The 25,179-nt window shown below is 41.3% G+C and overlaps 1 protein-coding gene across 1 annotated transcript; it reads right to left on the reverse strand.

The window, feature by feature from the left end:
* Positions 1–841: 841 nt before the first annotated feature.
* Positions 842–2,272, reverse strand: KLF17 (KLF transcription factor 17). Its single transcript, XM_060142638.1, has 2 exons — positions 1,417–2,272; positions 842–1,086 (listed from the first exon to the last, which is right to left on the reverse strand). Exons 1-2 carry the CDS (start codon positions 2,258–2,260, stop codon positions 842–844), a joined length of 1,089 nt encoding a protein of 362 aa, XP_059998621.1. The 5' UTR covers positions 2,261–2,272.
* Positions 2,273–25,179: the final 22,907 nt, after the last annotated feature.

Raw genomic sequence — 25,179 nt, forward strand, 5'->3', positions numbered from 1 at the left:
TGATAGCAGGTTGAGTCTGCTTCATGACAAGACTGGAAGAGGCACAGAAGGTGTGTCCATTGTCCACTTGGGAGGTCTCCCCATTGGGAGAAATGGTGTCTTGCACCAGACCAGTTCAGGGAAGGGAGGGAAGAAGAGGGAATTTATCATCCTGGATTTCTCCCATCTCCCGTTAGTCAAATGTTACCCCAGGAGCACTAACTCTTCCACATTCCTGGGTTGCTAGTGGCTATTTGAGGTGCCAGATCCCATGTCTTGTTCCATCCAAGTCTGGAAATGATGGGAGGAGACAAACTCTAGGCATGAGGCTGGTGAGTGCCGGACAGAATCTGATTTTGTACATAAGATGTGTTCACAACAGTCCAATACTGTTTTTCTTTTACCAGAAGAGGGAATCTGGCATAATGATCAAAGACTTTTCCCAAAGTCACATGGCTAGTAAGTGGTAAATTCAGGATTTGGACATAGTCTGTCTCTGGAAACTGTCAAAGACCAAGATAAGGAACTTAGATTTTATGTAGCAGGCAAAGGAGAGTCGCTAAAGGGTTTCAAGCTGGGAGTGACATAAGATAAAGAGCTTTTTATAAAGCTCCCAACCGCTACTTTGCTCCATCTTGCCATGTGGCTGAACTTGTAACAAAAGTAGGTGGCCCCAGAGATGTGAGGACACCCAAGACAGTTTTTGAGGAGCCCCGACCAGGTCCAGAGCTCATATGGGCTTCCACACTGCCTCATAATCTTTCTGTCTTCATCAAAACCTACACCTACCAAAGAGACTAGCTGGTCAGAGGCAGGCAAGATCTGGGCAGAGAAGCCAAAATGAGGGGAAGAGCAGATTGACCTAAAGACCAGGAGCAGGAGGACCAGCCATACGTCCACTGTCAGCCGGTGGGTCTGGGGATGTTGGCATCCGCATATGAGTCCTTTGGTGTTGCCTGAGATGGTCGGATCTCATGAACTGTCGGCCGCACTGGTCACATTTATGTGGTCGGTATTTGGTGTGTATCCGAGTATGTCTTCTAAGTTCATCAGAACGGAAGAAGGACCAAGTACAGGCTTCCCACATGCATTTATAGGGCCTTTCACCTGGGGGAATGACAAGGGAGAGAAGGAATTTTGAGGAATAGGTCAGCAGGTAGGAAGGAAGGGGTCTGACTTTATGAAGCAGAGCAGTCAACGTTGAGGAATCAAAAGGAAAAACTCAGGACAGCAGTGAGAAGACAGCACCATCAGCAGTCTCCACCTTGGCACAGTCATCCTGGACTGTGGGAAAGCAAGCTGGTGGGCCCAGAAGAGCTTGATCCCAAACTTGAAGGATGCTGGGCTAATCCCAAACCACTACAAACCAGGGGTCCCCCACAAATCTAAAGTCCAGAGATCTCTCCACCCACCCCACCCATCCGACACCTCATTTACCTGTGTGTTTGCGTTGGTGACTCACGAGGTGGGAGCGCTTAGTGTAAGCTTTTTCACAGTTCTCATAGTCGCAGCGGTAAGGCCTTGAAACTGGGGATCTCCTCCTGGGAGGCCTTTCCTGGGCCCTGGAGTACTGCTCTGCTCTCCGTGGAGCAGGTAAGGGCTGCTTAGGTAGGAAGGGGTCTTCCTGGGAGACTGGCTGGCTCACAAGAGGGCCCTGGGATTCCAAAGCCAGCAATAATGGCGATTCAGCTGGGGGCATCCCATAGCTGTGGGGGTTTCTAGGGGGCAACATCTGATCCAAAGAGCGGAGCATTGCCAGGGCCTCAGTGGAAGGCATGGTTGGATCCAATAATGTTTTAGGTGTTAAAGGGCCTCCATTAGAAGGTACTGTTGGGAGGCCAGAATAAGGCATTGTTCGCATTCTGACGTGGGACATCATTGGGATTCCACTGACAGGTGAGACTGGCGGCCCATTGGGGGACATCCTTAGATTCCCACCAAAGGTCGTGGCCACCCCTGGAATACTGGGCTCTCCTAAGGGCATTGCCTGGGACCCCTTGAAAATCATTTCTGTCTGGGAAGGAGACATTCCCTCAGTGTAAATCATCTGGGAAGGAGTGAAAGTCACTTGGGGGCAGTAGGTCACACCGTGGTCAGGCAGCAACATACTGAAGTGTGACCCCATTTCACTGGCGTTCTGCCTGGGTGCCTCAGCAGAGACCAAGGAGGTCGTCTCCAGCTCTATGCACTGAGGGACGTGTTGAATGCCTGTTGGGCCATGGTTCCAAGAGGTGTGCACTCCACTGTTTCTGGGAGATGAAGACACATCCAGGATGGACATTGACTTCTCAGTATCCTTAGAAAAAGAAAGTCAGGTGAAATTCACCATAGCTCAAATTCCAGTTCCACATGTCCCTTCTCCCCATTTCCAGGCCCCACCCTAATCCAGGCCTCTATCATCTCTTGCATAAATTATTCCACCTCCAGGCCATTCTCCAGTTTGGGCTTTCTAAAATGCAAGCCTGGGGGATTTTCCTGGCTGTCCAGTGGTTAAGACTCTGTGCTTCCACTGCAGGGGGTGCAGGTTCCATCCCTGGTTGGGAAACTAAGATCCCATGTGCCATGCAGTGTAGCCACTAAATAAATACACAAACAAACAAACAAAGTGCAAGTCTGGCTAATAGAAGCATGGTGGAAATCTAGATGTGACTCATGCCACTTTCCTTGCTGGGCATGTTTTCGGTTTTATTTCAAAAAAAGCACAAAGAGCAAATAAAATATTCTACAACCTGTACTTTCAGCAAAACTGAGAAAACCCTCAAATTCCAGATTATGTTTAAGTGTGAGGGATCATCCCAAACCAGCAGAACAGGTTCAGAAAGCCATAAAGGTAAGAAGAATGGAGGGTTCAGTTAGTCTTGGCTTTGGCAAGACTTAGAAACCATTCACAAATATTTACCTGCGAAGAGGTTCTCACCTGAGTGGGAATGCTGTGGGCAGGTGTGAGATCAAGCATTGGAAGAGGTAAAGAAAAGAGGCAGACTTTTAAAAACACTTTTAAAAAGGGTGGGGGATTGTCTTGGAAGTCAAGGGAAAAAAGAAGAGATTGGTGGTAGAACTTGAAACAGGACAGGATCCAAGAATCATATTTTTTAAAGTTGTCAATTACCGTAGCAGTAGAGAGAGAGCTCTTGAGCTGAGAAATTGGGAAACTACCCTGTAATTTCCCATCTGAGAGGATCCAGAAAAGACCAATCCACTTAAATATGAAAAACAAAACATGAGTAAAATACAGTATCTATAGAAGATACTAAAACATCAAAGATCCCACATGCCGCGGAGCAACTAAGCCCGTGCACCACAACTACTGAGCCTGCACTCTAGAGCCCGCGAGCCACAACTACTGAGTCTGCGTGCCAGAACTACTGAAGCCCATGAGCCTAGAGCCTGTGCTCCGCAGCAAGAGAAGCCACAGCAATGAGAAGCCCATGCACTGCAATGAAGAGTAGCCCCTGCTCACCGCAACTAGAGACAGCACAGCAACAAACACCCTACGCAGCCAAAAATAAATAAATAGATAAATAAATAAATAAATTTATTTTTAAAAAGATCAAGGAAAAATTTAACAACATTCAAACACAAATTTAAAAAAAAGAATAGAAAGCAAAACTTAAGAAAGCAATGGCGGCTTTTACCAATTACAGGAACACCAAAGGGCAGAAATAGAGGAATTCAAAGAAGTTATGCCCAGACAATAGGCTATGAGTAATATTAGAGGGGAGGGAAGGGGGCAATAAGGGAAACTGTAGGGGCTTCTGCAGTGCTAACAATGCTTCAAAGGTCTTTACTTTGTAATAATCCATTGAGCTGTGTACTTATATTCACTTTTCTGTTTGAGGGCTATTTTTCATAATAAAGTGGTTTTAAAACAATACTGTGAGAAATGAGGATTTTCAGCATAAGTGAAATTATAAAAATCAGAAATAAAAATAATGCTATATTAAAAAAAATAATGCTATATTTAAATAGGAAATATTTTATACAAACACAAACCCCTCATGCTCAGATTTTGGCCTTTAATTCCATTCCTTACTAAGAGGAAGAATCATCCTTGGAGTATTTCCTGACTCCAAGTCTGGAAGAAGGAATGAATAAGTGAGCTTGTGGTGCATCTTACTGTGCCAGAAAATAAGGGAACTTCCCAAGATTATTAGGACTGTGTCAAAAGGACACAGGAAGTGACACCAGGGAATATGATAGAGTAGAAAGCACCAGGAATCCATGTCCCCACCAAGATAACAATTACACCTGCAGAATTTGCCTTTTGTAATTACTTTGGAACAATGGAGTCAATTAAATGCTTGTGACTTCCAAGGGAAGGCTTGGAAGGTAAACTGCAGTTAATTTCAGTCAGTTTCAGCTCTTAGGTAGGTAGTGGCTATCCCAAAACACCCCGGGTCCCATACCAGGAAGCTGTGCACACATTTCTGGACCTGTGGGAGCCAGAGTGGGCAATGAAAACCTTGTGCTCCAAATATTGAGTAATCTGTATTATCACTAATTGCTGCTTCTGATCATGATGAGCAGACAGAGGTGGGAAGCCATTGTCACAAACCTCTCCTCCAAATGACAGGACTTCCAGGGTATTTAAAAGGACTAACACCTGTTTCTCTCTCTCTGTCTCTCTCTCTCTCTCTCTCTGTCTCTCTCTCTCTCTCTCTCTCTTTTTGGCTGTGCTGCATGGCATGTGGGATCTTAGTCCCCTGACTAGGGATGGAACCCATGCCCCCTGAAGTGGAAGCACGGAGTCTTAACCACTGGACTGCCATGGAGGTCCCTGGCGCCTGTTTCTTTCCCCCTTCATTTTTCCTTTTTCACCTTTTGGGAACCAGACATTTAAGAACTAGTATATTCAAAAGTAACCACATATACCAGAAAATTTGGAAAGTCACCACACATATCCAAGAAAAGATGCAGGCTCATAAAAGGTCTAAGAAAACCTTAAGTTTACCTCTCAAGCTGATGCTGGTACAGAGACAATACACATCAATTTAAATAAGCTATAAACAAACAAAAACAGCAAACCCTGAGGAAGAGGAAGAATTGGATTTCCAGAGTTTCTACATTTTAAGATTCAAGTGTCCAGTTTTCAACAACAACAAGTCATAAAAAGACAGGAATGTATGGCCCATTCAAGGGGGGAAAAAATAAACAGAAATGTCTAAGAAAGACCAAATGATGAACTTACTTCACAAAGAATTTAAAACAACTGTCTGTCTTAAAGATGCTCAAACAGCTAAAAGAAGATGTGGACAAAGTCACAAAAATGATGTATGAACAAAATGGAAATTTTGGTAAAGAGATAGAAAACCTAAAAAGAAACTAAAAAGAAATTCTGGGCACCCTGGTGGCACAGTGGTTAAGAATCTGCCTGCCAATGCAGGGGACACGGGTTCGAGTCCTGGTCTGGGAAGATCCCACATGCTGCGGAGCAGCTAAACCCGTGCGCCACAACTGCTGAGACTGCACTCTAGAGCCCACGAGCCACAACGACTGAGCCCACGTGCCACAACTACTGAAGCCTGCGCACCTAGAGCCTGTGCTCCACAACAAGAGAAGCCACTGCAATGAGAAGCCAGCACACTGCAAGGAAGAGTAGCCCCCACTTGCCACAACTAGAGAAAGCCCGCGTGCAGCAATGAAGACCCAATGCAGCCAAAAATAAATAAATAAATAAATTTATTTTTTTAAAAAAGAAATTCTGGAGCTGAAAAATATAATAACTAAAATGAAAAACTGACTAGAGGGATTCAAAAGCAGATTTGAGTAGACAGAAGAATCAGCTAATTTGAAGATAGGACAATTGAAGTTGTCAAGCTAAGGAACAAGAAGAAAAAGATTGAAGAAAACTGAACAGAGTGCCTAAATGACCTGTGAGACAACTTCAAGCAGACCAACATATGCATTGTGGGAGTCCTAGAAGAGAGAGAGAAAGGGTCAGAGATTGCTTGAAAAAATAGTGGGTGAAAACATCTCAAATGTGATGAAAGACATGAATATAGACCTCCAAGGAGCTCAATGAACTTCAAATAGAATAAAATCAAAGAAATCCACACTGAGACACATTATAATCAAAACTGTCCAAAGACAGAAAGAATCTTGAGAGCAGCAAGAAAGAAGTAACTCATCACATATATGGAATCCCAAATAAGATTACCAGCAGATTTCTCATCAGAAACCTTAGATGCCAAAAGGCGGTGGGCTGACATATTCAAAATGCTGAAAGAAACTGTCTAACCAAGAATCTTATATCTGGCAAAGCTGTCCTTCAAATATGAAGGAGAAATTAAGTCATTCCCAGATAAACAAACACTGGAGGAGTTTAATGTCATTAGACCTGAACTGCCCTGCAAGAAATGGTAATGGGGTCCTTCAGGTCAAAATGAAAGAACACTAGACATTAACTCAAAACTATCTGAAGAAATAAAGATTTCTAGTAAGGGCAAATATATGGACAACTATAAAAACTGGTCTTATTGTACTTGATTTGTAACTCCACTTTTTGTTTTCTACATGATTTGAGAGACTAATGGTGGAATAAGAAATCAGTATATTGGTCTTTGCCTCAGTTCCTGACACAGAGCTCGTAAATCCCTTGGAATTTCCTGGATGATAAGAGCATCTTTTGTTCTAATGCGGTGACTCTTGGTAAGCTCCTGGATAGGGGCTGGTCACCAGAAAGACCAAGCCATGATTAGAAGCTTGGAATTTTTGGCCCTATCCCTCATTCTCCGGAGAGGGGAGAGGGGCTAGAAAATGAGTTAATACTTGATCATGTCTACATGATAAAGCCCCCATAAAAATCCCCAAAGTACAGAGTTCAGAGAGCTTCTTGGTTGTTGAACACATGGAGGTGCTAGGAGGGTGCTGTGCCCAGAGAAGGAATGGAAGCTCCGTGCCCCTTTCCCATACCTCACCCCCTATGTATCTCTTTATCTGGCTGTTCAATTGTATTCTTTAAAATATCATTTGTAATAAATCAGCAATAGTAAGTAAACTTTTCCTGGGTTCTGTGAGCTGCTCTAGAAAATTATCAAATCTGAGGAGGAGGTCATAGAAACTGGCCCTCATTTACAGCCAGTTGGCCAGAAGCCCAGGTGACAACCTGGACTTAGGACTGGCGTCTGAAGCAGGGGGTAGGGGGCAGTCTGTGGGATTAAGCCCTTAACCGTGGGATTGGGCACTAATTCCAAGCAGTTAGTGTCAGAGTTTCTTGGTGCAGAAAACCCACATATATGACGTCCTAAGTGTGTGAGTGTGAGAATGAAGGAAAACAGTTTTCTTAGACACTAATGCATTAAAAAAAATTATTAGTCTATATTTTTGGACACTCAATGCATAAAGATGTAACTTTGTGACATTAATAACTGAAATGGAGTGGGGACAGAACTGGATGGGGAATTTTTTTATCTTATTAAAGTAGTATAAATTCAAATTAGAATATTATAATTTGGCAATGTTAAATGTAATCCCCATAGTAAACACAAAGAAAATAGTTATAGAATATATACAAAAGGAAATGAGAAGGAAAATAAAGTTTCACTACAAAAAAAAATCAACTAAACACAAAAGATATAATACAGGAAACAAGGGACAAGAAAAGCTAAAAGCCATATTGAAAACAAAGAGCAAAATGACAGAAGTCTCTCCTTATCATTAATTACTTTAAATATAAATGGTTTAAACTCTCCAATCAAGACAGAGATTGGAAGAATGGAGTAAAAGAAACATTATCTAATTATATGTTGTTTACAAGAGATTACTTTAGATCCAGAGATAAAAATAAGCTGAAAGTGAAAAGATATTCCATGGAAATAGTAAACAAGAGTGGGCGTGGCTATGGTAGTGGCTATCAAACATAATAGACTTTAAATCAAAAAAGTTGCAAGAGACAAAGGATATTATATTTTAATAAAAGGTTCAATACAGCAAAAAGATAAACAATTATAAACATTTACATATAATAATAGACCATCAAAATATCTGAAGCCAAAACTGACAGAATTGAAGGGACAAATAAACAGTTCTAAGTAAGAGTTGGAGATGTCAATACCCCACTTTAAATAAAGACTAGAACCACACAGAAGATAAGTAGGGAAACAGAGAACTTGAACAACACATAAACCAACTAGATATAACAAACATATACAGAACACTCTACTCAACAACAACAGGATACACATTCTTCTCAAGTGCACATGGTACATTCTTCTCCAGAATAGATCATACGTTAGGTCACAAATTAAGGCTTAAGAGATTTTGAAAGATAGTTAAAAATCAATAATGGCAGGAAAGCTGGAAAATCTCCAAACCTGTGGAATTAAACAACATACTCTTAAACAACCAATAGGTAAAAAAATAATAATAATAAAACAACCAATAGATCAAAAAAAGAAATCACAAGGGAAATTAGAAAATACTTGAGACAAATGAAAATGAAAACAACAGTGAAAAACTTATGAGGTACAGCAAAAGCAGGACTAAGAGGGAAGTTATAACTGTAAATGCTTATAATTTAAAAAGATCTCTAACCAACAACCTAGATTTACACCTTAAGGAACTAGGAAAAAAAAAAAAAACTAACCCAAAGTTAGCAGAAGGAAATATTAGAGAAATACTAATGAAACCAAAAGTTGGTTCTTTGGAAAGATTAACTAAATTGCCAAACCTTTAGCTAGACTGACCAAGAAAAAGAGGACTCAAATTACTAATAGCAGAAATGAAAGTGAAGACATTACTACCAATTCTATAGAAATGAAAAGAATTATAAGAGAGTACTATGAACAGTTGCATGCCAACAAATTGGATAACCTAAATGACATGGATAAAATCATTGAAAAACAGTATCTACCAACACTGAATCATGAAAAAATAGAAAATCTGAATAGACCCACAACTAGTAAGGAGACTGAATCAGTAATCAAAAGCTTCCAGGACAGAGAAAGTTTGTTTACTTGATGGCTTCATGTTGAATCCTACTAAACTCTTAAAAGAAGAATGTCAATGCTTCTTGAATTCTAACAAAAAATAGAAGAGAAGGGAACACTCCCTAATCCATTCCATGAGCTGGGCATTGCCCTGATACCAAAGCCAGACAAAGACATCACAAGTAAAGAAAACTATAGACCAACATCTTTTATGAATACAGATACAAAAATCCTTAAAAAAAAAAAAGTAGCAAACTAGATCCACCAGCATATTAAGCAGATTATACAACATGACCAAGTAGGATTTATCCCAGGAATGCAAGGCTGATTCAACATACAAAAATCAATCAATATAACATACTACATAAGAAAAATAAAGGTGAAAAAACACATCATCTCAATTGATGCACAAAAAAGCATTTGAAAAATCCAATATATTTTCATGATTAAAAAAAAACCATAGGAATGGAAAGAAATTTCCAACATGATAAAAGACATTTATAAAAAACCCACTGCTAACATCACACTCAATGGTGAAAAACTGAATGCTTTTCCTCTAAGATCAGAAAAAAGACAAGGATGCCTGCCTCCACAACTTCTATTCACATTGCATTGGCAGTTCTAGCCAGAGCAACCAGGCAAGAAAAACAAGTACAAGGCATCCAAATTGGAAAAGAAGTAAAACTGTCTCTGTTCCCAGATGATACACTCATATGTAGAAAATCCTAAAGATTACATACACAGACCCACAGACCTGTTAGAACTAATAAACAAATTAAGCAAAGTAGCAGGATACAAATTCAAGACACAAAAATCCATTGTGTTTCTATACACTGCAATGAACAATCTAAAAAGGAAATTAGGAAAACAATTCAATTTACAATAGCATCAAAAAGAATCACTCAGAAATAACCAGAGTTTAACTGAAACTATATCACTGAAAACTATAAAACACTGCTGAAGGAAATTAAAGACATTTTAAAAAATGGGAAGAAATAATCTGCCCAAAGCAATATCCAGTTGCAATGCAATCCCTATCAAAATTCATTTTTTGCAAAACTAGAAAAATCCACCCTGAAATTCATATGGAATCCCAAATAGCCAAGAGCAGTACTGAAAAGGGAGAACAAAATTGGAAAATTCACACTTCCTGATTCAAAACTTACTATAAGGCACAGGTAGCAAAAGAAAAAATAGACAAAATTGAGTTCATCGACATTTAAAACTTTTGTGCATCAAAAGACACTTCCCGGCTTCCCTGGTGGCGCAGTGGTTGGGAGTCCGCCTGCAGATGCAGGGGACGCGGGTTCGTGCCCCGGTCCGGGAGGGTCCCACATGCCGCGGAGCGGCTGGGCCCGTGAGCCATGGCCGCTGAGCCTGCGCTCCGCAGCGGGAAGGGCCACGGCGGTGAGAGGCCCGCGTACCGCCAAAAAAAAAAAAGACACTACCAACAGAGTGTAAAGGCAACCCACAGAATGGGAGAAAACATTTGCAAATCGCATATCTGGTAAGGGATTAATATCTAAACTATATAGAGAACTCCTAAAATTTACCATAAAAACCGAATTCAAAAATGGGCAAAGGACTTAAATAGACTTTTCTCCAAAGACATAGATGCTCAACATCATTAACCATTAGGGAAAGGCAAATCAAAACCACAATGAAATATCACTTCGCACCCACTAAAATGATTATTATTTTTTAAAAAAGTGTTGGCAAGATGTGGAGAAATTGGAACCCTTGCACTGCTGGTGGGAATGTTAAAATGGTGTGCTGCTATAGAAACAGAGTGGTGCTGCCTCAACAGATTAAAATAGAATTACTATATGCCCAGCAATCCCACTTCTGGGTATATATCTACAAGGACTGAAAGCAGGGACTGGAAGAGACATTTGTACACCCATGTTCAGAGCAGCATTATGCACAATAGCCAAAATGTGGAAGCAACCTAAGTGTCCATCAACAGATAAACAAAATCTGTTATATACCTACAGTAGAATATCATTCAGCCTTAAAATGGAAGGAAATTCTGACACATGCTTCAACATTAAGACATTAAGCCAAGTGAAGTAAGCCGGTCAAAATAAACAAATAACGTATGATTCTATTTATGAGGTACTTAAGGAAGTCAAATTCAAGGAGACAGAATGTAGGACGGTGATAGCCAGGGACTGGGTGGAGGGTGGGCAGAGGGAAAACTGAGAAGTTACTATTTTAATGATTACGGAAATTTCAGTTTGATAAGATGAGAAAAGTTCTGGAGATGGGTGGTGGCAATGGTTGCACAATAATGTGAATGTGTTTAATGCTACTGAACTATACACTTAAACATAGCTATACTGATATTTTTATGTTATACAGATTTTACCACAATTTTTTAAATGTTTAAAAAGGGGCACAGAGGGACTTCCTTGGTGGTCCAGTGGTAAAGAATCCGCCTTACAGTGCAGGGGATGTGGGTTCGATCCCTGGTCAGGGAACTAAGATCCCACATGCTGCGGGGCAACTAAGCCAGTGCGCCGCAACCACTGAGCTTGCACGCCTCAAGTAGAGAGCCTGTGTGCTGCAAACTACAGAGCCCATACACTCTGGAACCCACACGCCACAACTAGAGAGAAGCCTGCGCACCACAACAAAGAGCCCGTGCAACTAAGATCTGATGCAGCCAAAAATAAATAGAATAAGTAAAAAAAAGAAAGAAATACTTAAACTAATTGTATAAAAAAGGGGGGGTACAGAAGGGGTTCCCACTGGCCAAATTTGTGACAATTTGAGAATCAAAAAAATGATTGTTGATTTTAATAGATTGAATCTATGAAAATTCATGAGCCAAAAGTGACAAAGGGTCAGCTATCATTCCAGCTTTGAACATTGTGAATTGAAGTGAAAGAAGCATTTATTCTGTCCAATAGGAAACTGTTATTTCAAATTCAACCAATGATTCCAGTTGTTTAAGAAAAATTCTACTTTACAGAAGAATACAAATACATGTAGAAGGAACGATGGAATTGAAAATCATTTTACAACCTCTAAGGAAACTTCTGATTAAGGAAAAAATTAATATTTGGTTCAAACCCGTAAGTGAATGATTAGTGGGGAACTGGACATTTGCATGTATCCAAGGTAACATTACACAGATTACTTTCTGACCACAAGGCTAAAATATAAGTTTGAATAGAGAGATCAATGAGGCTTTTCGCTAGCCTAATTCAAGCGCCACGCCTAATGTCACCAAATGTGGGGAGTCAAATGTGTCTCCTGATGTAATGCAAGATGAAGCCTATCATACTTATGAGACATCCTTACCCCAAATCAGGAATCCAATTAGCTTTAAGATCTATCTTCGACTTAGAGGGAATACAAGAGATAGATCAAGCTAAGTCATACCACGAGAAAGCAATCTGATAAATCCACGAGGAGGAATATTTTACAAGACAAAACTTAGGATGATGAAAAATGGAAAGTCAGTCAGGAAAAAAGAAAACTTTTGTAATTTCAAAGAGACTCAAGAGACATAATAACCAGATACAGCATGTGGTCTTAAACTGGATCCTGGTTTGGACATACCAGCTGGAAAGGACATTTGAGGGACAACTAGGGGTACTGAATAGATGATGTTAAGAAATTATTTGGACTTTTTGGTGGCGCAGTGGTTAAAAATCTGCCTGCCAATTCAGGGGACATGGGTTCAAGCCCTGGTCCGGGAAGATCCCACAGGCCGTGGAGCAACTAAGCCCGTGAGCCACAACTACTGAGCCTGCGCTCTAGAGCCCATGCTCCCAACAAGAGAAGCCACCGCAATGAGAAGCCTGCACACCGCAACGAAGAGTAGCCCCCCCTTGCCGCAACTAGAGAAAGCCGGCGCACAGCAACAAAGACCCAACGCAGCCAAAAATAAAAATAAATTAATTTTTTAAAAAACCCAAAAAACCATAGTCCATTTTATTCACCACTATATGCTCACTAACTAGCATAAACTAGGCACACAATAGGTACCAGATAACTGTCTGTTGGATGGGTATTTCTGGGGGAACTCAGCCACTTTTCCCTCCCTTTTACTTTCCTGATTCTTCACAGGCAAACTTCTTTGGAGATGTCTAAACACATCTTTACCACTGTCTCGCCTCCAAGTTCAGTCTGGCCCCCATCTCTCCACAGAAACAGCTTTCATAAAAGTCACCGATGATCTCCGTGTTATTAAGTCCAAACACATGTCAGATTCCTCCCTGCTGGACCTCTCATGAGTTTCTGAGACTACTGGCCATTGTTCTTTTTTTTTTTTTTAATTTTTATTGGAGTATAGTTGATTTACAATGTTGTGTCAGTTTCTGCTGTACAGCAAAGTGAATCTGTTATACATATACATATATCCACTCTTTTTTAGATTCTTTTCCCATATAGTGGCCATTGTTCTTTAAATGTTTCCTTCCCTTGGCCTCCGGAACACATTGACACACTAGCCTGGTTTTTCTCCTTCCCTTCTCTCTGGGCTTCCTCCTTCTCAGTCCCCTTTGCATTAAGCTACTCTCGGGGCAATCTTTCTCATGTTAATGAATCCATTTCTGTTTATAGTCAATTATTCTTAAATCAATAGCTCCAGGGCAGACCTTTTCCGAATCTTCAAGCTGCCTAGTGCTCAGTCCATTTGGATAGCCCAAAGGCACTTCATCCGACTATGTCCAAAACTCTTGATCATCTTTACTCACACACCCACCCCTCAACCTACGCCCAGGGGAAAAAACTGTTAATCCTCTTCCTTCTCATCCTTTGCTCTCAGAAAATGTCACCACTATTCTTATCCAGTTTTATAAGCCAGAAATCTGGTCAATTGTTCTGGATGCCTCCTTCACAACCTAGATCCAAGTCATTACCAATTCTTGTGGTGTCTGCCTCCAACACATCTCCAAGATCCATTCCGTTTTCTCCATCTCTCTAGTTAGGCCATCATTTTGATTGGATTATCATGATACCTTTCTAATTATTGCCTTGACTTCTGCCCATTCCCCCCCACCCACCCCCGGGGCACTCTTTTTAAAATACAAATCTAATTGTGATCGATCATGCTTAAACTCATCAATGGCTCCCCCCTGCTCTTGGAATAACCAACTCAAGCCCCGCATGACTTAGGTGGTGCTGGGGTCCCTGCCTCCCCTCCCCTTGACCACTCTCCCATCAGTCTCTTGGTCTTGGTCTCACAGTCCATCTTTCATTACCTCCAAAGTGGAGGCATTCTGTCTCTGGTCTCAGGATCTGCTAACCCTTCACCTAACCAGTTGTCTCTGGTCCCAGACAGAATCCTCAGCTGTCTTCTCCACCTCCTAAATCAGATCAAACACCTCTACTATTCATTTCTGTGGACCCTGTATTTCTTCTTTACAGTAATTTATATACTTCCGATCATTTAGCTACTTATTAATAAAATGGTAAACTATCTTATGGTAAACTCACAATTGTATTCCCAGGGTCTGTCAAAGGCCTGCCAATTAGTAATTTTTTCCTCCCTGTCTGCTTCCCTCTGACTTTCTAACTTTGTCTTCTTTCCTGAGTACTCAAAAGTCTCTATCAGAAGTTATCTGGAATTTCTTTACCCCCAGCACCCAATGCTAAGAATATTAACTGAATAAACGACACGTGATTTAGGTTCTTGATCTTCCATCCCTTCCCTTCCCAACCTGTCCCTCGGACCCCTAATCCTCCAGATTGCTACTTCCCTCCACTCCCCCAGCTTCCATGCCCTCAGCCCCCACGCGGGGCCCTGGGGCTGACGCCCTGACTCACCTCTGTGAACTGGTGCGGAGCCCCATGCCACTGGCTTAGGTCCTCGGCTCCCTGCTCCATCTTAAGCTGGGGTCTGTTGCACATCGAGCCTGCGCGAGGGTCCAGACCCACACCTAAACGGAGCTCTGACTCGCCGAGCGTCGCAGTCTGGTGTCGCGGCACCACCACGCCACAATCACCGCTCTCAGCTTCTACTTCTCACAGAGCAGCGGGGGGCGGAGCCAAGGGCCGCACCCACCGACCCACCCAGCAGCCGCTGCCCCACCCTGCGGGGCTCCAGCCTCGCGCTGATCCTGCCCAAACGCAGCAGGGTCATTAATAGGGGACCTCAAGACTTTCATCACTTATTGTGTCTCACGTCTTCGCCACCCTACCTACCCCATCCACCCTTCAGTCTGAGCATCTTTATTTGGCCCAAGTGAGGGTGGGGAACACCGAGGTTTCAGACTTTGGCCAGCCGTTGTTGACCTCCGAGTGGAGGAACAAGGGAAAGAGGATGGAGAGAGCAGAAGATTGGGGTGCAGGGCCTCTGCAGACAGGAGAGCTTCCAACACCACCCCACCAGGTCGGGGCTCTTGCCATAAGCTGAATCTCCTCCACTATAGGCCACGTACCATGTCCTTGTGTGTACAAACCGGAGACTGGGAGCTCCGGGGAACAAAGTCTTTTTTCAAGGATACTTCGGGAGTTCCTACTGTGCGTTAGGCACTATTTTTTGGAATTAGGGATACACTGGCAAATAAGACAGAACAAGGTTCTTTCGCTCAGGGAATTTTCATCCTAAATGGGCAGACAAGAAATGAATATAATAATAGTTAACATAAATTTAGATGGTGGTGAGTACTGAGGAGAAAACAAAACAGGACACAGCTCACCTGAGAACCAAGTGCCTGAAATGAACCAGCCATAGGAAGATTGGAGGGATCTGGGGCAAGAAGGAGCTTGGCAGGCCAGAGGGGAAATGGGAGAGCCAGGTGACCTCAGTGATGTGAGTATAGGGAGAGAGTGGAATGACGTGAGAGCAGAGATGGGCAGGGTCTTGGAGACCATGGAAAGTAGTTTGGATTTTATTCTAAGTGTGATGGGAAGCCACTGAAGGATTTTAAGCAGGAAATAGATATGATCTAAGTTTTTAAGATAATCATCTGACAGGGACCTACTGTATAGCACATGGAACTATACTCAATATCTTGTAAAAACCTGGAATGGAAAAGAATCTGAAAAAGAATCGGAATCTCTTTGCTGTACACTTGAAACTAATACAACATTGTAAATTAACTATACCTCAATAAAAAGAAAATAATCATTCTGATCCTTTGAGGCTTATGGACAAGATGGCAGCAGGGACACCAGTTTGAAAGCTAAAGGAAGTCTCCAAGAAAGAGAAGTCAGTGTTTGGTGCGGGGTGGGGGGTGGTCATTAGAGAATATTTTAGAATTTAAAAAGTCAGGACTTGGTAATGGATTGGAATGGTAAAGGGCTGGGAGGAAAAGAGGAATCAAAGATGACACCTAGATTATTGGGAGAGCAACCAAGAGATGACTGCACAATTTAGTAACATGGAAAGGTGGAAATCTGAGAAAATTTAGAGGCAGCTGAAACAAGAATTCCATTTTAGACATGTTGATTTTGAGATGGCTATTAAATATGCTCAGGGAGAGGTCAAGGATGTAAATGTAAATTTAGGTGTTGTCAGCATAGAGATGGTGGTTTTAAGTCCATAAGAGTGAATGATATCAACTAGGGAGATAGAGAAAAACTGAGGACAGAACCCAAGTTCCCTCTACATTTAAGATCAGGTAGAACAGTGAGGTCATCCAAAGACACTGAGGAGTAGCAGCCAGAAAAGTAGAGGAAAGGTCAGGAAATTATATTTCAAGAAGCCAAGAGAGGGAATTCCCTGGCGGTCCAGTGATTAGGACTCCACGCTTCCATTGCAGGGGGCCCAGGTTCGACCCCTGATCAGGGAACTGGGATCCTGCAAGCCACACAGCATGGCCAAAACAAAACAAAAAAGCCAAGAGAAGCACATATTTAAAAGAGGGAATGTTCGACTGCACCAAATGTTGCTGAGTTAAGAAACAGGTAAGTGCCTATTGGATTTGACAAGGTGGAGGTCCTTAGTGACTTTGACAAAAGCAGTTATAGAGGAGCTAGAAGCCCGATTGGAGTGGGTGAGAAGGGAACAGGCACTGATGAGGTAGAGACACTGAGACACTGCCTGGTAAACAACTTTTCTGAAGGAGTTTGAAACTGACATTGAAGCAGAGAGAGGGTTAAATTATAGAAGCAACTATGATAAGTGAAGAAAAGACAGAACACAGGGTACAAATAGACAAGAGAGCTTTTGGTGAGAGCAGGGACTTTTGCTCTATCGTAACAGGTGAGATAACAAGAGACTTAAGAATCTTAGTGTCTCCAGGTACTAGCATGGGGTGGGGCTGAGAACAGGCCCTTGAGAAATAGTGGCAATGCTTCTATGACTAACACCAGCTCAGGTATCAGCTCCAGTATCACCTCTTCCTGGGCCATCTCTGACCCCCGTTTGTTAATTTTTTATTTTTTAGGCCGAACCTCACAGCACGTGGGATCTTAGTTCCCCGACCAGGTATCGAATCCACGCCCCCTGCATTGGAAACATGGAGTCTTAACCGCTGGACCACCAGGAAAGTCCCTCTGACTCCCATTTGATGCCTCTTCCAGTTACCATACACCTAGCGTTCCTTCCAACATGAAACTTAGAAAATATTTGTGAAATGAATCGTATTTGACATATTAGATCAGTTTTTAACACCTTATTCCTCTATAGGATAAAATTATTTCACAAATCACATTTCGTATTAATTAATTTCATAACACTCTGGTTTTGAGATTTGGGGATCACTGATTTAATCTTCCTGATTCTCACTTTTTATTAGCAACCAGAACCTAAGAGGATTAGTTTTGTGATTTATGAACAACCCATTAACATCTTTATTTCATCAAATTCCCCAGGGCAAGGCACAAAAAGACAGAGCCAGCCCCACCCTTCAGCCTTTTAATTTAGAGCCTTATTTTTGTTGTGGACATCTGGAACACCAGAGACTGGAGGGGAAGAGAAGCTTACTCTGGGGTCCTGCCTCCTGCCCCAGCATAAAACTACACCCCATTGTCTGCTGACTGTCCTAGAGAAACATGCCTCAGGCCTGGGAATGACTCAGGGACAGGCGTGTCCCCCTGTTTTCCCTGTCACACACACCCCCACAGAGCCCGAGTCATTCTGGACACCAGTCTTGGCTCCACCCACTCTACCCCGCCATCCAAGAGAGCTCTGATTCCCGTGAATATTCCTCACACACAAAAAAGCAGTGGTACCAAGCACCAGGCATTGTTACATTTTCATCCTTCTCTTCTTTCATCATTCAAAGAGAGGATTATCACATCCATTTATGCATGCTGAGGCTCAGAGAAAAGCAGTCAGTCCATCAAATCATAGGAAAGGTAATTCTGCAAGGCGTACGCTACTTAATGTCTCCAGAACTTTTCTCTGCCAGGAGGATCCTTCCCGCTCGTCATTAGAGCATCCGCAAGCTGACTAGCTCCTACCTGTCTTGCACCTCCTATAAGGTAGACTTCCCTGATACTCAGGCTGGGTTAGGTGCCTCCTCTGTGCTCCCACTGCCTTGGGTTACCCACATCTTGGCACAAATAGCTAATTGCTTTTGTTGTTGAGCATGTGGTTAGGTTTTACTTGCTTAAGAGTCTTCCTTTTCTTCCTTCCTCCCTCCCACTCTGAGGCCCACATATACATACCCCGTTCTGTGTTTACCTCTCTCTCCTCTATGCTACTCTGGGTGTGGTCCATGGATGACACCAGTTTGCAGACTTAACCAGTCTGCAGTGAGATAGGTACAGAAATCGAGAGAAACATTTATAAACTTTTATAGTAACTTGGCAAGTAATTTTTGTTTATTGAATCTAATAATGAAAAACTGGGACTTGTATTTTGTCTGTCCTTTTTCTCATTTTATTTTTCTACTAATTGATTTTCATTGTATTTTACAAAAGAATCCATTCTTGACTGATTGGAAAAGGAAAAAAGAAAAGAAATGGTCCTTCACTAAGATAGTTTGAGAAACACTGGTTTATTTTTGTTTCCCAGAACCCAGGACAGGTTCTGGCATAAAAAGGCATTGAATAAATGCAAAAATGAATAAAAAGTGAATGCAGTTGACAAATGTGTCTATCCTAAGGTAATAGAATAGACAGAACTTAGTGCTGCATTGGATTGATGCCGGGGAAGAGAAGTGAGTCAAAGGAAACTCCCAGGTGTTTACCTTGAGTTCTAGGAGGTTGCTGATGCCATTCCCTAAGGGAACGTTGGAAGAAGAGCAGATTCAGGGCACGTTCACAGGTGATGAATTCATTTTTTAAACAGGTTGACTTTGAGGTTACCTATGAGATAGCCAAATGGGGATATTCAGGAAGCAGTTAGATACATGTGTTAGGAGCTTGGGAAGCAAAGTCTAGGCTGGAGGTATAGATTTCAGAGTTGAAGCCATTAGTATGTATGAGATCACCCGGGATAGATTAGACTTCATACTTTTCTGCTGCCTCAACAGCCCCACAGTCTGTGAGCCCCCTGCCCAGGAGACCAAGTGCACCAGTGTGAGAAGGCTGGTCCCTGTCACAAGTTTCCCTTCTTGTCCAACCCTGACTGTGACCCAGCGACATTCAAACACACCAATGAAATCCCATCACCCCTTTTGCTGTGTACTTCACTTTATGACGCTCATAAAGGCACTTGCCCACCGTCTTCAGTCTCTCTCAGCTCCCCACCTGCTTGGTCGAGCCAGCTCCCTTCGCGATCCTCCCACATAGCCCCTTGTGTGACATGCCTGCCTCCCTCTTCTACAGCCTGTGAGTATGATAAATCTCTTTCACTTTCATATGCCTCTCTGTGGTGTTATTCCATATCCATGCTGATCATTAAAAAAAAAAAAAACATTTTAAGAACATAATTATTTCTTACAACCTACTTACTAATCAATCCCATTCTGCTCTTAATCTGCACAGCATTCTAACAGATACCGCTGAGGCTGATGGTGGGGTGAGGAAGATGACCAGAAATGACAAGTCTGGGAAACAGGAAAGCACTGGGCAGAATTAGAAAACGTTAGAGAGCTGGAGAAGTCAGTAGTGAACTTGAAAGGTTGTCTGGGAGTTAAGATGAGGCTAGAACAGAAAGTCAGAGCCAGATTTTGAAGGTTATAGGTTGGGACTTCATTATAAGTTACAGATAGATGCAACAGATAGATGCTTTCTGTTTCCTGACAGGGTAAAGAAAATAAGGACAAAGGTACCAGGATTGCACCAGTTTATAATAGTAAAAGAAATTTGGAAACAACCTAAATATCTACTGATAGGAGAATACATACCTTGGTTACAGTCAAACAATGGAATTCTATCTTCGGTTAGAATGAATAAATAAGAATGCGATGTATCATTATAAATCTCAAAAATGCACTCTGATAAATAAAATGTAGTATCCTGGGTTGGATCCTAGAGCAGGAAAAGGACATTAATGGAAAAACTGGCAAAATCTGAATAAACTCTGTAGTTTAGTTAGCTGTATTGTACCTGTATTTGTTTCTTGGTTTTGACAAATGTCCCACAGTTATGTCTGGCATTAACATTATGGGAAGTTGAGTGAAGGGTAATTCTCTGTACTACCTTTGCAGCTCTTCTGTAAATCTAAAATGATTCCCAAATAGCATTTATTTATAAAAATGTAAGCTCATAGAAAAAAAGGAATCATGCAATATGATAACTTTTATAAATAGTTTTAAAACATACAAAATAATACCAAATATTATTTATGGATATATACATACATAATAAAGATTTTAAAAATTCATGAGAATGATCAAAACCAAATTTAAGACAGTGGTTTCAAGGGGCGGGAGGGAGGAAAGGAAAGAAGCAGATCCTAGAGGAGTAGTTAAGGAGTTTTAAACATATCTGTACTGTTTCTTTCTCTTTAAAGGAATCTGGGGCAAATGTTGTAAATGCTAAGATCTGACAAACCTGAGGTATGTTTAAATTTTTTTCCAGGAAAGAAAAAAACTATAAGCGTTTTCTGAATTGTCAAATTATATAACTATAGAGAAGATCTTAATTCCTCAGTAATGTCATCTCAACCCTCAGAACCGGGCTCACACTAACTCTGTCGAAGGAGAATTTTTTAAAGCTTAACTCAGAAAGTTGGGAAAGCTGATTCAAAGGGCATTTAAAGAACAGAGATTTACATAATTACATGGGAAAGGAATGCTTAAATAAGTTTGCTGAATTAGAGGCTTATGGACTGAATGTTTGTGTTCCCCAAAATTCATATGTTGAAACGTGATGGTAATAGGAAATAATTAGATAACAAGACTGGAACCCTCATGAAGGGGACTAGTGCCATTATGAAAGGGACCCCAAAGAGCTCTCTCGCTCTCTTTCTGCCACATAAGGATATAATGAGAAGATGGCAGTCTGCAACACAGAAGAGGGCTCTCAACAGAATCTGACCATGCTGGCATCCGCATCTTGGACTTCCAACCTTCAAAACTGTGAAAAATAAATTTTTATTGTTCATAAGTCACCCAGTCTATGGTACTTTGTTATAGCAGCCTGAACTGACTAAGACAAAATGAAACTAGTTAATGTACTACAAGGCAGTAAAACTATAAGCTTTGGAGTTATCTTCTCTACTGGATAGATATCATTTAGATCTTTACTAGGCAAAAATCTCCAAGTCAACATGTAGCTTCAGAGAATCTAGGCCCTAATTAGTAGCAATAGCAAATCAAACAAAGGTACCCACCCTAGAGAATCAAGTAATTAATGAGCCTATTGGACCATACTCCACTACAACATTGAAAGGATTCAAGAGAGTGATGTCATCACCATGGCAGAATAAGCTTTCTACCATCTTCCTCCCAAAGAGCACCAATTTAGGCAATTTTGAGATCAGACAAATTAAAGAACGCAAGAGGAACAATTTCACTTTACCTGAATCACCCCTCCCCCAAGAAGGCACAGCTCAGTGCCAAGAGAGACTGATTTGGCCCATGATTTCTCCCATGGGGGAAAATGAGCTTGTGAATGAGTGCCCAGCATCCCCAGTTGTGCATTCCACTGCCAAAGACTCCCGCTTCTTTGTTGCCCCATCCGGAATACTGAGGTGTGCTGCACAACAGGAAGATGGGGAGCAGCAGATAGAGCACAAAGAGGGCATCAAAGGAACATAGAGGAGAGAGAGGTAAACACAGAATGGGGTATGTATATGTGGGCCTCAGAGTGGGAGGAAGGAAGGAAGAAAAGGAAGACTCTTAAGCAAGTAAAACCTAACCACATGCTCAACAACAAAAGCAATTAGCTATTTGTGCCAAGATGTGGGTAACCCAAGGCAGTGGGAGCACAGAGGAGGCACCTAACCCAGCCTGAGTATCAGGGAAGTCTACCTTATAGGAGGTGCAAGACAGGTAGGAGCTAGTCAGCTTGCGGATGCTCTAATGACGAGCGGGAAGGATCCTCCTGGCAGAGAAAAGTTCTGGAGACATTAAGTAGCATACAGCTTGCAGAATTGCCTTTCCTATGATTTGATGGACTGACTGCTTTTCTTGCCAAATTAGATACTACTAACTGTGTCACAAACTCCATCAGGAAGGCTGCCCGTGAGCCACTGGAGATGCCTCACCTGCAAATCCCCCCAACTGGCTCACAGCTCCCCTAGCACTCCACATGCCTCACCCACACACACCCCCACCTCATGACTGGCTTTCTGTGCTCGCAGTGGTGGCAAGAGTGAGTTTTTGCAGATGGTTAGTGAGCACACAGGAAAAAACCAGCCCAACTCTGCAGGCCTGGGAGAAATCATAGACTTGAGCATTCAGTACCATTACAGGGAAAGAAAAAGGGAGGCTGTCAGCACTTGGTCTGGCTTTGCAGGATCAAGAGAAAGCATGCAATCTTAATTCTGCCACAGCAGGGAATAAGTGTGGAGCAGCATACCCGTAGGAAAGGTCCAAGAGAGCCTCAGAAGCCCTAGCAAGGGTGACAGAAAGTATTTCTCTCCTAAAGTCAGTCAATAAAGAATGAAAAAAGTGATTGCTACTTCAAATGAGAAGATAGCAATGCAAGGCTTCAAGGTACATGAAAAATCAAGGAAACATGACACCACCAAAGGAACAAAATAATTTTTCAGTAACCAACCCCAAAGAAATGGAAATCTGAAATTTTCCCAATAAGGAATTCAAAATAGCTGTTTTAAGGAAGTTCAGTGAACTAAAAGAAAACACACAAAAAAAGGCAATTCAATATAATCAGAAAAACAATACATGAACAAAATCAGTTCAATAGAGAGACAGGAATTAAAAAAGAAAAACCAAACAGAAATTCTGGAGCTAAGGAATACAAGGAGTGAAGTGGAAAATGCAATAGAGAGCATAAACAGCAGACTGGATAAAGCAAAAGAAAGAACCCATAAAGTAGAGGACAGGACCTTTGAAATTAACCAATCTGAGGAGAACAAAGAACATTCTTGACCATTCTTACTAAATGAAACACAGTGAAGAAAGCCTACATGAATTTTAAGACACTAGCAAGCAAACAATATTTGCATTATGAGCGTCCCAGAAAGAGAAGAGGGAGAGAAAAGGGCTGAAAGCTTATTTAAAGAAATAAGAGCTGAAAAGTTTCCAAATCTGGGAGGAGATATAGATATCCAAATACATGAAGCTCATAGGTCTCCATACAGATTCAACCCAAGGAAGACTTCACTGAGACACATTATAATAAAACTGTCAAACAACAAAAACAAAGATACAGTTCTGAAAGCAGAAAATAAATTTTTTTAAAACTCATCTCATTGAATGGATAAAGAAGATGTAGCACATATATACAGCAGAATATTACTAAGCCATAAAAAGAAATGAAATTGAGTTATTTGTAGTGAAGTGGGTAAACCTAGAGTCTGTCGCACAGAGTGAAGTAAGTCAGAAAGAGAAAAACAAATACCGTATGCTAACACATATATATGGAATCCAAAAAAAAAAAAAGGTTCTGATCAACCTAGGGGCAGGACAGGAATAAAGACACAGATGTAGAGAAAGGACTTGAGGACACGGGGAGGGGAAGGGCAAGCTGGGACAAAGTGAGAGAGTAGCATTGACATATATACACTACCAAATGTAAAATAGATAGCTAGTGGGAAGCAGCTGTATAACACAGGGAGATCAGCTCAGTGCTTTGTGACCACCTAGAGGGGTGGGATAGGGAGGGTGGAAGGATGCAAGCGGGGAGGATATGGGGATATATGTATACATATAGCTGATTCACTTTGTTATACAGCAGAAATTAACACAACATTGTAAAGCAATTATACCCCAATAAAAATGTTTAAAAAATGTCTTATTTCATGCAAGAGAACCCCCATAAGGCTATCTGAATTTCTCAGCAGAAATTTTGCAAGCAAGGAGAGAGTGGAATGATATATACAAAGTGCTAAAAGAAAAAAACTGCCCACCAAGAATATTTTAGCTGGCAAATGTGTCCTTTAGAAATGAAGGGGAGATAATGACTTTCTCAGACAAACAAAAGCTGACGGAGTTCATCACCATTAGACCTACTTGTTCTAAGAACTAGGAGTTCTTCAAGCTGGAATGAAAGGACACAAATTAATAACATGAAAACATCTAAAAGTATAAAACTCACAGGTAAAGGTAAATAGTCAAATTCAGAATACTACTCTGTAATGTGGTGGTGTGTTAACCACTTAACTCTAGTGTAAAGGTTAAAGGACAGAAGTATTAAATATAACTATACCTACAATAATTTTTAACAAATACACAATATAAAAAGATGTAAATTGTGACATCAAAACCATAAAATGAAGGGAGAGCAGTAAAAGAGTAGAGGTTTTTGCAATCACAGTTATCAGCTTAAATAAAACTGATATAACTATATGAAGTTTTATGTAAGCCTCACGGTAACCACAAAGCAAAAACCTAAATAGATACACAAAAGATAAAAGAAAGGAATCAAGGCATATCACTATGGAAAATCATCAAACCACAAAGGAAGACAACAGGAGAGAAAGCAAGGAAAAATGGAACTATAAAACAGCCAGAAACAATTAACAACATGGCAATAGTAAGTCCTTACCTATCAATAATTACTTTAAATGTAAGTGTATTAAATTCTCCAAGCAAAAGACAGAGACTGGCTGAATGGATTAAAAGAAAAACAAACAATACCCAAGTATATGCTGCCTGAAAGAGACACACTTCATCTTTAAGGACACACATAGGCTGAAAGTAAAAAGATAAAAAAATACATTCCATGCAAATGGAAACCAAAAGAGAAACAAGGTAGCTATACTATATCATAAAATTAGACTGTCAAAAACTTTTACAAGAGGGAATTCCCTGGCGGTCCAGTGGTTAGGATGCCACACTTTCATTGATGAGGG

This window comes from Lagenorhynchus albirostris, chromosome 2, assembly GCF_949774975.1.
Source record: "Lagenorhynchus albirostris chromosome 2, mLagAlb1.1, whole genome shotgun sequence".
Taxonomy (NCBI): domain Eukaryota; kingdom Metazoa; phylum Chordata; class Mammalia; order Artiodactyla; family Delphinidae; genus Lagenorhynchus; species Lagenorhynchus albirostris.